Raw genomic sequence first — 12,135 nt, forward strand, 5'->3', positions numbered from 1 at the left:
TATATGACATTAATAAAACGTTGATGCGGTGGTTGAAAGATATCTCGTAATCAATGTTCTCATATTAAATTAGTATATTACATTATCATCAATCATGTTATGTTAACATATCATATTATCATTGATTATGCTATATTAATATGTCATGTTAATCTCACGAGATATAATATAACAAATAACGTTTTGACGTTAACTCAAAATAAAAAGACATAATATACAAATAAACCCCAAAACTATTTAAAAAAATTTAAATAAACCTTTGTACTTTTATTCCATTCAATCAAACTCTTGTACTTTTATTTTGAATCAAATAACCATTAAAACAATTATTAACTTAGTGAAAATATCATTTATTATTCTATTTAGCATGACACTAATGTGGAATAGTAAAATATGATGATATGGCTTGTTAATATATATTATTTTAATTTGATAACATGTTCATGTGATATTTTTAACTTTCACATCAATACCATGTTAGTGCCATATAGATACAAAATATCAAGTGTCATTTTTACTAATGACAAAATTAGTCACTTATTAGTTATAAAGATTTATTTTACCGAAAATAAAAATACTTGAGCTTAATTGAACGTAATAAAAAAAATAAATTTATTTAAATATTTTTGAATAGTTTAAAAAGCTTATTTGAGCATTATGTTAAATAAAAATATAAAAAGTTCATTTAATTCAAAATAAAAAAAATTGATTCAACATAATAAAAAGTATAAAAATTTATTTAAATTTTTTTAAAAATGTAAAGGTTTTTTTGGACATTAAGGCCAGAATCTCTCTACAACTAAATTCTTAAATAAAAAAAATAATTGAGAGTTAAATTTGGTATTTAATCTCCACCTGATAAAATCTTCAGCCCTTTAGAAAGGCAAATGAGCAGTCTCCGTCAATAGATGTATACGACCATTTATAAGCGGATTGAAGATCTAACTAACATATTCTCTTATTTTTTGAACGGATTTATTTCTAGACACAGTGGGGTTGCTAGGATTTTCAGGATCACATTGACTGTACCCTTGACTCAAAGTAAATATAGCAAAGGACCTGAGTCCTGAGGGTATCAGATCAAGGTACCCACCACCGTAGGCCCCAGAAAGAGCATAACTGGTACCGTAAATGTCTCAAAATAATGTAAGATAAAAAGCAGTAGACCCCTGCCGGCAAGTATGTAAAATAATAATGGGAGGGCAGCACGATTGGGGTAGGAAATCCATAAGATGGGGCGTACGAACCCTGGCAGGAGTCACCCAGACGTGGTCTCTTCATCACTTCACTTCACCAAACTTTGGTCCCTACCCACCCAGTTTCTTGCCAGTTCTTTATGGCAGGCAGTTCATGTCTCGAACCTCAATGCCCATGGCCCTGTTGATCACTCAACCCTCGGCTCAGACTGCTACGACGCGCTCGCGTTACGTATTCAACGTCATCGTGACACATACATACGGCTTCTCGCTTAAAAGGAAAATGAGGATGGTGTTGTAATGCTAATTGTTTGCTAGCTTTGAAAACCTTTTTGAATACTTATCATGTTTTAACATTACAATAAAATCATCGTTATTTTCACAATTTATAGAGTTAAAATCAACATATATATATTTATATTTTAAACTGTTACATTTACAAAATAGTGATTATAATAATAAGGTAGTTAGCATTTTGTTGTACCATGAAAATTATTTTGTAAAAGTCAAATATTTTAACAAGTAGGATTCCTCCGGAAGTCGGACCTTATTTACCAGAATGCCCATTTATGGACAGCTGTTATCGTCACAAAAAGCGAGTGGCGTTCAAACCCAAAGTACATTCAGAAGAAAAACGCTTTACCGCTTTCTGTCCACCAATAATTCTCTCATTCACAAAAATAAATAAATAAAAACTAAAAGAAATTGGTACCCTAATAAAAAGAAATTCATTATTATTACGTACGTCAATAAAGTCATCATCTTCGATCATTCTCCCCCTCTCCCATTTAGCTTTCTCTCTCTCTCCCCGAAACCCTAGAAATTCACCCTCCGGTTAACTGAAGAAAAAAAAGGAACCCCTAATTTTTCTCAAAAGCCCCTCCCTTTTCCCGAGAAAATTCTTTTCAATTTAACGGAGAAGAAAATAAAACCCAATTTCGTAAGGAAACTTAGAATTGGGGGGGCACATGGGGAGGGTTCTACGGGAATCATCGAAGCCTTCCTCGTCTTCGGCCTCCTCCGTCAGCGCCACCACGACGTCGACGTCGGTGACGGAGACGGTGAACGGGTCTCACCAGTTCAAGATCACGGGGTATTCGCTGTCTAAAGGTTTGGGGATCGGCAAATACATAGCTTCTGACACTTTCATGGTGGGTGGATATTTGTGGGCGATCTATTTTTATCCCGATGGGAAGAGCCCCGAAGATAATGCCGCCTACGTTTCGTTGTTCATCGCTTTGGCGAGCGAGGGGACCGATGTTAGGGCGCTTTTTGAGCTCACACTTTTGGATCAGAGCGGGAAAGAGAGGCATAAGGTGCATAGCCATTTTGGGAGGACGCTTGAGAGTGGGCCGTATACGCTTAAGTATCGCGGCAGCATGTGGTAAGGGTTTCTTTTCTTTTCTTTTTTTTTTGGGTTGGGGGGGGGGGGTTTCTTTTGGGAGTTTGATCTTTTATTTTGGTTATTTTGATCGGAATTATGGCCTGGTTTTTTTGGGTTTTACTGTGGTGAATTTTATTTGGGATGATTGAAGTTTTGGTTGGTTTTGGGGTTTGATGGTTTAATGGTTCTTCTGTTGTAATTTGTAATGGGTTTTAAGTGTCTTGCTAGATACTGAGAAAAGCATGATGGGTTGCTTGTGGTTCTTTTGTTGTAATTTGTAATTCGAAGGTTAACTTTGTTGTTTAAGTGTGGTATCTTGAGTCCTTTTTTTTTTTGTTCCATTTATTGAGCTTTACGTTGGTTCTTAGGGAGCTGGGATGTTTGTATAACATGTATGTTGCCTATGTAGTGCATTAAATAGCAACACAATAGGGAGAATTTGGAGGAATGAGCTTCTCTTCTGTGACATAGATTGAGACATCAAAAGAGGTTGGGGTGGCTGGCAGAACATAATGTCACAAGTGCTAGCGATCTTGTGAATTTTGATGTGTTTTTTTTGGACAATCCTTTTTAGTTCACCGATAATTAATCTAAAATTATATTGTAAATGATACTAGTATCTATTCTGTGATACATGCAAATGCATTATGTTTTGCCCATTACTTGTTCTCCAGCTTACTTCCTGGCTGGCTTTAATATTCACTGTCATTATTATTATTTTTTCTTTCTTTCCTTCTCATTGTGTCATTAAGATTCTACGACATGCAAATCTTAATTTATTTTGAAAGATAAATTTAATGTCAAAATTATGTTTGTTGTTCTGGGGATAGGTTGATTGGCTCAGTGACAAGAAACAAAAGTCAATTATTGGGCAATATGACTGCTTTCTCATTTTGAGCTTTTCATGTGTATTAATGTTACTTTTTATTAAGTATTGTTACTAAATATTGAATGTTTTCAGCCAATTGTTTTAAGTTTGTACTTTTTTATATTTTGCAATTTTCTATTTGAATTATTTTCTGACGCATTGCTTGTATCTGGTTTCTGTTATGCTCAATGTCAATCCAAACAGTTTAATGCTTCTGCTGCTTGTGTATTTTGTATCATCGTATTAGTATTAAGTATTCTTTGAAGCATTTGGTTAGAGTCAAGTCAGACATACCAAACTCTTCTAATTGGTTGTTTTGTTTGACCTTAGCTAACTAGACAATAAATGTTTATTGGGACATTTGTGGGTTGCAATATATCAGCATTGACCCATGGGTTCTTAGCTTCCTATGTCTGATGGGGGATTTGTCAAGTTCTAGGGTTTGACTCCCTCTTCCCACTGAAAAAAAAACAACAAGAAGCATATTTTATTTGTTTCCCTTATTTATCGTGGTGTATGATAACCTTTGGTGAGCGGAGAAGTAAGTCATTTGATTTTGCTGCAGGGGATATAAACGATTTTTCAAAAGAACTCTACTGGAGCAATCAGACTACCTCAAAGACAATTGCCTTTCTGTTCACTGTAGTGTTGGTGTTGTTAAGTCACATACAGAGGGTCCTAAGGTCTACTCCATAGCTGTTCCGCCTTCAAACATCGGTCATCATTTTGGGCAACTACTAGAAAGTGGAAAGGGAACTGATGTAAGCTTTGAAGTTGATGGGGACGTCTTTCCTGCCCACAAGTTGGTTCTTGCTGCTCGTTCACCTGTGTTTAGGGCACAACTTTTTGGTCCAATGAAGGATCAGAATACACGGAAAATAAAAGTTGAAGACATGGAAGCTCCAGTTTTTAAGGTTCAGTACAATACCTCCTCTTCTTATGTTGGACAAAATCTCATGCTACTTATCCATGATAATGCATTGGCAATAGATGCATGGTGTCAACTTGCCATGGATAGCATGCACTGGCCTTAGATGTATGATGCCAACTGGCCGTGTTAGCATGCCTGATGTCAATAATTAGTTATTGAAAATTCCTTAATCAAAGCTATAGGGTGGGGTGGCTGATGCAATGTTTTAGAAGGCAGAATCTGAATGTGGCATGTCCTGTCTTAAGCTTTTAGTTAATTGCTTCATAGAACACTGATGTGTGTGGTCAATGGTTGTTCATATAGTGTGTAACTCATGAGTATTGGTTTCATTACATTTCTTAAAATTATGATATTTATGTCTTATCTCAAGTCTTCAATTATTTACTTGTCATGTCAAATCAAATTGACTATTAATATTCATGCAATCTATAGTAATGATTACTGATATACTATTATCTCTATGCCCTATTTTGTACTTTACAGGCTCTACTTCACTTTATATACTGGGATTGTCTACCTGACATGCAAGAACTCACTGGTCTCAACTCAAAGTGGGCATCTACATTGATGTCTCAGCATCTGCTTGCAGCTGCAGATAGGTATGGCCTAGATAGGCTGCGATTGCTCTGCGAGGCCAATCTTTGTGAGGGTGTTGCAATCAACACTGTGGCAACTACATTAGCCTTGGCCGAGCAGCACCATTGTTTCCAGTTGAAAGCTGTGTGTCTCAAGTTTGTTGCAATGCCAGAAAATCTAAGAGGTGAATATCTTTTTGGTTTGATATTTACATCAATATTGCATTGGGTATCCTATGTTATAACTCGTAAATGTCATTTTAGTAGAAAAAACTTAATTGAGTATGCTAATTATGAGTTGAACCAAGGTTCTTTGGTTCTTTAAACTGGAAATTATTGAAATTGTGGATGCATTAAGCCAAAATTGGTGAGAGGAAAAAAAATTGTCATAGAAGCATTGTATTTGAATGAGTCATCTTGTAGCTCTTTAATTCCTGGCTACGTAGAGGAGTTTGGTTGTAAAGTAAATAGGTTTTGTCATTTATTAAGATATTTCTTATTGTAATATTATGCCCCATAAATGCTAAAGTTAAATGCAGTCGCAGCTGGTTTGGCATAGAGTTTTTCTGTCGTGTGATTGTGTGTTTAGCCTTTCATGATAAATGCAACCATTCTTCTTGCAAGCAAACATAGGAAATGCTTAGTGTCCATTTCAAGATTTGGTACTTGTCTTTTGTCAAAAGCTTGGAATTTTCACCCTTCATACAACTGTTATGAATTGCTCCTTTGGGATTCAGCTAGTAATTTGACTGCATATGCATTATGCAATGGTTGTTGCAATGAGATGAAGACCTGAAGTGTGAGTTTTACAAGTGTTTAACTTTTGAAAGTACTTCCTCTACTTTTTCACAGAAAAGGCTATTGGGCTTGCACTATCAAAAAGTGCATAAATTTGGGAAAGGAAGTCATGTTGCTCTCTGCATTTGTATTAAACCTGATATACAGGGAAATCACATTGTTCATAGGAGTAGATGTTAAGTTTTTCTCATAGGAAGATATTTTTTTACAGTTTGGTTGCAGAAGCCCAAAAAGATTTTTTTTCTATGGTAATCTTGGATAAAACGAATGATTCTGCCTGCATTTATTCATATCCATCATCAGGCTGAAAATTTTTCTAAGTTGTTACAAGATTTATCCCAGTGTCAGCATTCTGGTTCTTGCAAAGTTTCTCTTATGTTGGATAAATCACAATGATGTGTGGTTTGTTGAACAATGTTTTCCTTGACTGAATTATTTATATTTTGTTTATTTGGTTTTGCAGCTGTAATGCAAACTGATGGATTTGAGTACTTGAAGGAAAGTTGCCCGTCTGTCTTGACCGAGCTCTTGGAGTATGTGGCTAGAGTGAATGAGCATTCAGTGATTGTATGCAGACATGGGAATGAGGCCATCCTTGATGGAAGTGATGCCAATGGTAGGCGGGTGAAGCAACGGCTATAGTAGCAGCAGCTTGCCATAGTTTCCTTTGTAGCTTAAAAAAAAAAATGAAGAAAAAAAAATGAATGAAGAAAAGGAAAATATATTTCTCTAGGATTAGGAAAAAATTTTCCAGTGCTAAGCTTTGGTATTTGTAAGAGATGTAAATGTAGTTGCTCATTTGGTGTCCATTGTTTGCGTTGTATTGGGAATGAGAAGTGCTTCCAAAATTGTAGCTGTTCCATAACTTACCCCTTCAGACTTGCAGTTGTTGTTATCACTCTGATTACTGATTTGTGTGTGGAGAATTGATTGACGTCCTAGCAGCTAATGTAACAGACGACAGGTGTTTACTAATTTCCATTCACTTTTACAAATATTATTTCATTATTTCTTTTTCCCAATTATAAAAGCTTCAAAGGTCGGCTTTCTGCTTTAGTTCTTTATAGTTGAAAAGGGGTGTGTGGGGCGAAGTGAATTATTGTTGTACGTTGTTAGTGGCGAAATGGCAATGAAGAATGATATTGTTGGGGGTCGGAGCAATTGAACCCAGGCTGGATGTATTGTTGGAACACTAAATAATAGGGGCCGTAGCCCTTATGTATGGCTTCGAGGCCCAAAGTCAGAGTGGGGAACGGGCCTTCCCCGCAAACCAATAAGGAATAGTACTAGTTGTTCAAACAACGGAAAAGACGGAAGGTTGTATCCGTAAATAACTGGGTGTGGTAGTGGTGGGTATAAATAGAATGGAGTTGTAACTCATTAGTTTAAGTTTTGCAACTCCGCTGTACACCTCAGCTCAGACAGAACTCGGCTCCATCAAATTTTTATCGCAGCAAAACGCAGAAACTCTCCCTCTCCCTCTCTCTCTCTCTCTCTCTCTCTTGAGGCACAGGAATCGAAATCATGGTAATCTTCTTCTTTCGGTTTCATCATGTTCTTATGACTTTGTGTTTTTTTTTTTAATTTCATTTTCTTTTGTTTTCTTGCCACCGAAATCATTCTTTTATTCAATTGTGGTCGCAATTATTTTCCCGTATGGCATTCTCCCATGGGCTTCTCTTTGTTTATTTTTGGGGTGGGGGTGCTGCAGTTGTTCTTTTCATATTTCAAGGACTTGGTGGGAAGAGAAGTGACGGTGGAGTTGAAGAATGATTTGGCAATTAGAGGAACCCTTCATTCCGTTGATCAATACCTCAATATCAAGCTCGAGAACACTAGGGTTGTCGATCAAGACAAGTATCCTCACATGGTATGCCCCCTTTTTTTTTTATATTCGCCTTTGCCTATTCATTTCCCCTTCATTTTCTTGTTATCATAAGGGTTTTTCACGGGATTACTTTAAAATTAGGTGTCTTAAAAGTTAGGGTTTCTTTTTCTTTTTTACTTCGTTACTTGGAAGAAATGTATTGGGTCTTCTACGTATCTACTTTTTCTTTCATTCCAACCGGCTTCATTTTTTTGGGGGTAAGCATGAGATGAGGGAAGCTGAATTTGGGGGTTACCAAGTGTTTTTTTGTACGCGCTACCTTCTCTTACAGATTGTTTATTTAGATTTTCTCTTTTGCTATCTGATTTTATACTGAATATCAATCACTTTATCGGTCGACGAGTAGCACTTTCCATTGATTTACTTCTCCAATAGAAGTGATGAGTCCTATAAATTTTCATTTTCTCAGTACCTGAAAGTCCAAATACTTCTCACCTTAATTTACTTATCATTCTTCACCGTTTCTTCTTTGCATCTGATATGCACGCTCTCCTCTACCTATTGGAAAATGGCACTTTTGTTATTGTCCCTCTTTCTTTTCTGTTTTGCTTTCCACGAATGGTGTGTCTCTGTCCTGTGCTATGTCAATGGCAAATTTATCCTCTAGGGTTTATCTGTAGATAAAATTTTTGAGTACTTTACTTTTAATTGGAATGCCTTATTCCTATTTCACACCCATGGTTAGAGAGCACTAGTCAGAAAAGTGGAATGAGGAACATTGTGTTTTGTACTACAGAATATGCCCTGTTAATATTAGCATGATGCTACATGGTCTAGCATTTGGCACATAGGATTATTGAAGCAGGATGTTCTTTACTAGTATTATGTGTTACCTGAAAGAATTTCATCCTAATCTTGGCTTTCAGCTCAACTGTAAAATCTATATAATAATTAATGTTTTCAAGAGGCAGGCAGGAGAGCCTATTCAAACAAGGAAACTTACATTTTAAGCTGCTTAAGGAAAGAGTAGCAATGCGATCTGACTTGTTTGCTGCTAGGAAGGATGGGTTTGTGCTGGATCCGTCTAAACCTGTCACCTTTTACCTCAGTAAGACTTGTGCCAGAAGTGCTGCAATCTTGGAGTGTGTCAAATGTGATGTTAATCTGGCTATCGCTTGTGGTGTATGTTTTGCCAGTTTTTTGCCACTTCTCTTTTCGAAATATATTTGTTTTGAAAGTTTATTTTTTTTCTTTTGGCTTATGTCAGCCTCAAGTCATTTCATGTTGATTGTTGATGATTGCTTGCTTTGAATACAGTTTGGCCATTGGGCATGTTAGATGGAGTGATAGATGTGAATTTGACATGGAAGTCCCAGTTTTAGTGTGTAATATTTTTTTGGTAATCTTTTATTAGTTTTGAGAGTGAAAATACTTTCGTTCTTTTAATTATCTGTTAGCTTTTGAGTCAAAGACTGGTATAGCTTTGAAACACTTTGTTACTGCTGAATGGCGTTTCTTTAACTTTGCATAAAGTTGGTTCGTCTCTCCATCTAATACGCTATCAGTTTTCTATTCTTGTTTTTCTTCTATTTCTTTTTTTTTCTTTTATCTTTAAATTAATCCTTTAGTGCCAAGACATGCATTCCCCAGCGTGGTTGTAAAAGTTATCCTGGAAGGATCACCAGGTTGTAATGTCCTTTTACCCAATACTCATAGCAAGTGTCTTGGTTTGGCTTTGTCATAGTTGGCCATATCAATCTCAACTAGAGCATTCTTCTTTTCCATCTCTTCACATCCCTTGGGCTTGATGTCGCTGCTTCTGTCATCTCTGTATATTTGTTTTTCTCATTTCAATGTTGACCGGCTGAATGTGATGAGTTTCTGTTTGGTTACAGCTTTCAGTGAGGAACTGTTTTATAAGAGGCTCGGTTGTGAGATATGTCCAGCTACCTCCTGATGGAGTTGACATTGAATTGCTTCATGATGCCACGAGAAGAGAAGCTCGGGGAGGCTGAAAAGCATTTGGTGACAACTTCAATGTACTTTAATGAACATTTGATTAAGATACTTTTGCTTCAAATAGTTTCTGAATTAAGCAAAGATAGTGACAAGTTAATGAAGACTGATCCCTCTTTGCATTAGTGTAGACAAATTGATGTTGGTTTGTGCATCAACAAATTTGATTTGTTGAAAGAATATTTCCTTATTGAAGAAATGTGTACAATGCTAGTAGCTAGTTACAATGCTGTGAGATGTTCGTTGAGTAGGAATGAATTCTGAGGATGAGGTCTGAAACATAGGCTGTGGAAAGCTTGTGTAGCAAGGGTATGTTGCACAATGAATAAATAAAGTCACAGCAAGTTTCATTTAGAATACGTAAATGTTGCACAATGAGAAAGATGGTGAGGTTGGAGGTTAATTTTTGGTGCTGTTGGTTGGTTCACTGGCAAGGGCCTAACTTGTTCAGTTATTAATTATAGGAGTTATCACGTATTAGGATTTCAAATTCACCACATTCACAATTTCCTAATTTAACATGATTCCTTGGTATCGAAGGAATAAATTTAGTAATCAACCAAATCATACAGTTTCAGTCCCTTCAAAATGTTTATTACCATTTTTACTCTATCTTTTTCCCTTTCTTGTAAATTGGAAATAATAATCTAATAAATTCGGCCTGATTCAGTTTGTCCACCTTATGATCGCCAATTCCAATTTGGAAACTCGGTGCATTTATTCAATAGAAAAGATCATACTCAAGGCAATCAAACTTGATTTGCTTCTTGAAATGGGATGTTAAGTTACCTTATCTTCTAAGGACGACTCCTTCGTTATTTTGTAAACGTAAGATCTCTTGATCTCTTACATCAATTACGGAAATCAAATCTTCTCCATTGTACAAAACAACGCTTAGGCTTTAATTATTTCCATTTCAGTTAAAGCTAAATGAAGCATCATGATTTTCTGGCCAAAAAGGAAAAATCATGGAGATTTTCTTTTAAATAGCAAGGCAACAGTTCAAGGCACACGTAACTACATTACTCCTCTCCTTACTGTCTTCTAAGAACGTTCATTTCCTTTAATCCCATCAATCATTCTTCTCTTTTTTGCCTGGCCTTGGGTACTCTGGTTCCATATGGGAGATGGTTTGAACTTCCCGGTATGCATCTTAATGTCTTTCTTTTTCACATGTTTTAATACCCATGTTTTCCTTTTCATGGTTTTACGTTTTATTGGCAGACTTGTGTTCTCAAAGTGAATACCCAATGCTGTGCAGCATGTCCCATGAAAGTGAAGAAAACGCTGCAGAAAATCAATGGCATGTTTCCTCCATGAAAGAATATTATAGTACTAGTCTATTTTGAGTCTTAAAGACACTGACAACTTTTAAAATACTTACTGATTTTTTCTTTTCATCTGATTATGTCGCCTAGGCGTGCATGCTATCGACATAGATGCCAAAAATGGGCTGGTGTCTGTTCGGGGCATGGTCCAACCGTCTATGCTCATCCAGACCATATCAGAAAAGGTTGGCAAAAAAGCAGAGCTTTACGCCTATGAGAAGAACCCCAAGATTCAAAGCAAAATGCTAGCCCAAGGGAATAGTTATTCTCCCTGTAAATACGAGAAAAATAACCAACCATGTTCTTTTCCTGATGAATCCACTGACCACGACGAGGGTAAAGACGACCATGATCAGGCTGTCCATAATGAAGTTAAGGGCAATATACCAAAGAGACCTGAAGGCACATTCTCTTGGCATCACCCACAAAATGGCAAGAAAGAGAAGAAACGCGCCTTTGCTGGTTGGTTTGGCAAGAAGAGTACTGTTGAACCAAGAGTGATTGGCAATTTTGGAGGACCACGGCCAGGGTATGCAAGGCTGCCACCTCCACCTCAACCTATTCCACCTCCGTCATATAGATATGGACAGCATGCACCAGTTTATCCCTACTCACCACCTTACCGAATAACAAGGCCGCCGCGGCCATATCCATATGATTTCTATGAGAAGAAGGAAGCGCCAATAGGCAACTCTGCTTTTCACTCATTTCGCGATGATAATGTTAATGCTTGCAGCATAATGTAAGCTGCTGCCCAAATTGAATTTGATTAGTGTTTTTTCAGTTTATCCTCCAGGAATAACATATCATATAACTTTATGCATATGATATGTAGTTTAATTTTGTTCTTTCTTCCAAGGCATTTAGCTGACTCTCAATTTACGACTAAATTTGAAAATTTGAGTATATTGTATGTATGTATGTATGTAGGCATATCTTCATGTAGGTGTGACATTTGCATGCACACATGAATGTCAATGCATTTGGTGATATACATTTCATTTAGAAAAAGGTTGCAGCTATATCATTAATCATATTATCAATAATTATTACATGTCTTCATTTCACATTATCACTTGATAAAAAATAATTATTATAAACCATAAAATATTATTTGATAAAAACTAATAAATAATATTTTGATTAGAAATGTTTTCTCAATATAAAAACTTATTTAATTTAAAATAAAAATATAATAATTTAATTGAATA

General features: G+C 36.2%; 3 protein-coding genes across 3 annotated transcripts; all 3 read left to right on the top strand.

Annotated features, from left to right (window-relative positions):
- Positions 1–1,929: 1,929 nt before the first annotated feature.
- LOC110413346 (BTB/POZ and MATH domain-containing protein 2-like) lies at positions 1,930–6,747 on the top strand. Its single transcript, XM_021424116.2, has 4 exons — positions 1,930–2,580; positions 4,014–4,362; positions 4,863–5,139; positions 6,216–6,747. Exons 1-4 carry the CDS (start codon positions 2,165–2,167, stop codon positions 6,392–6,394), a joined length of 1,221 nt encoding a protein of 406 aa, XP_021279791.1. The 5' UTR covers positions 1,930–2,164; the 3' UTR covers positions 6,395–6,747.
- Positions 6,748–7,122: 375 nt separating this feature from the next.
- On the top strand, positions 7,123–9,955 carry LSM2 (Small nuclear ribonucleoprotein family protein). Its single transcript, XM_021424117.2, has 3 exons — positions 7,123–7,279; positions 7,464–7,622; positions 9,476–9,955. The coding sequence occupies exons 1-3, from the start codon at positions 7,277–7,279 to the stop codon at positions 9,593–9,595; spliced, it is 282 nt and encodes a 93-aa protein (XP_021279792.1). The 5' UTR covers positions 7,123–7,276; the 3' UTR covers positions 9,596–9,955.
- Positions 9,956–10,621: 666 nt separating this feature from the next.
- Positions 10,622–11,804, top strand: LOC110414387 (heavy metal-associated isoprenylated plant protein 42-like). The gene is made up of 3 exons (XM_021425537.1): positions 10,622–10,740; positions 10,821–10,899; positions 11,015–11,804. Exons 1-3 carry the CDS (start codon positions 10,717–10,719, stop codon positions 11,668–11,670), a joined length of 759 nt encoding a protein of 252 aa, XP_021281212.1. The 5' UTR covers positions 10,622–10,716; the 3' UTR covers positions 11,671–11,804.
- Positions 11,805–12,135: the final 331 nt, after the last annotated feature.

This window comes from Theobroma umbraticum, unplaced genomic scaffold (assembly GCF_002168275.2).
Source record: "Theobroma umbraticum cultivar Fairchild unplaced genomic scaffold, ASM216827v3 scaffold_4.1, whole genome shotgun sequence".
Classification (NCBI taxonomy): Eukaryota; Viridiplantae; Streptophyta; class Magnoliopsida; order Malvales; family Malvaceae; genus Theobroma; species Theobroma umbraticum.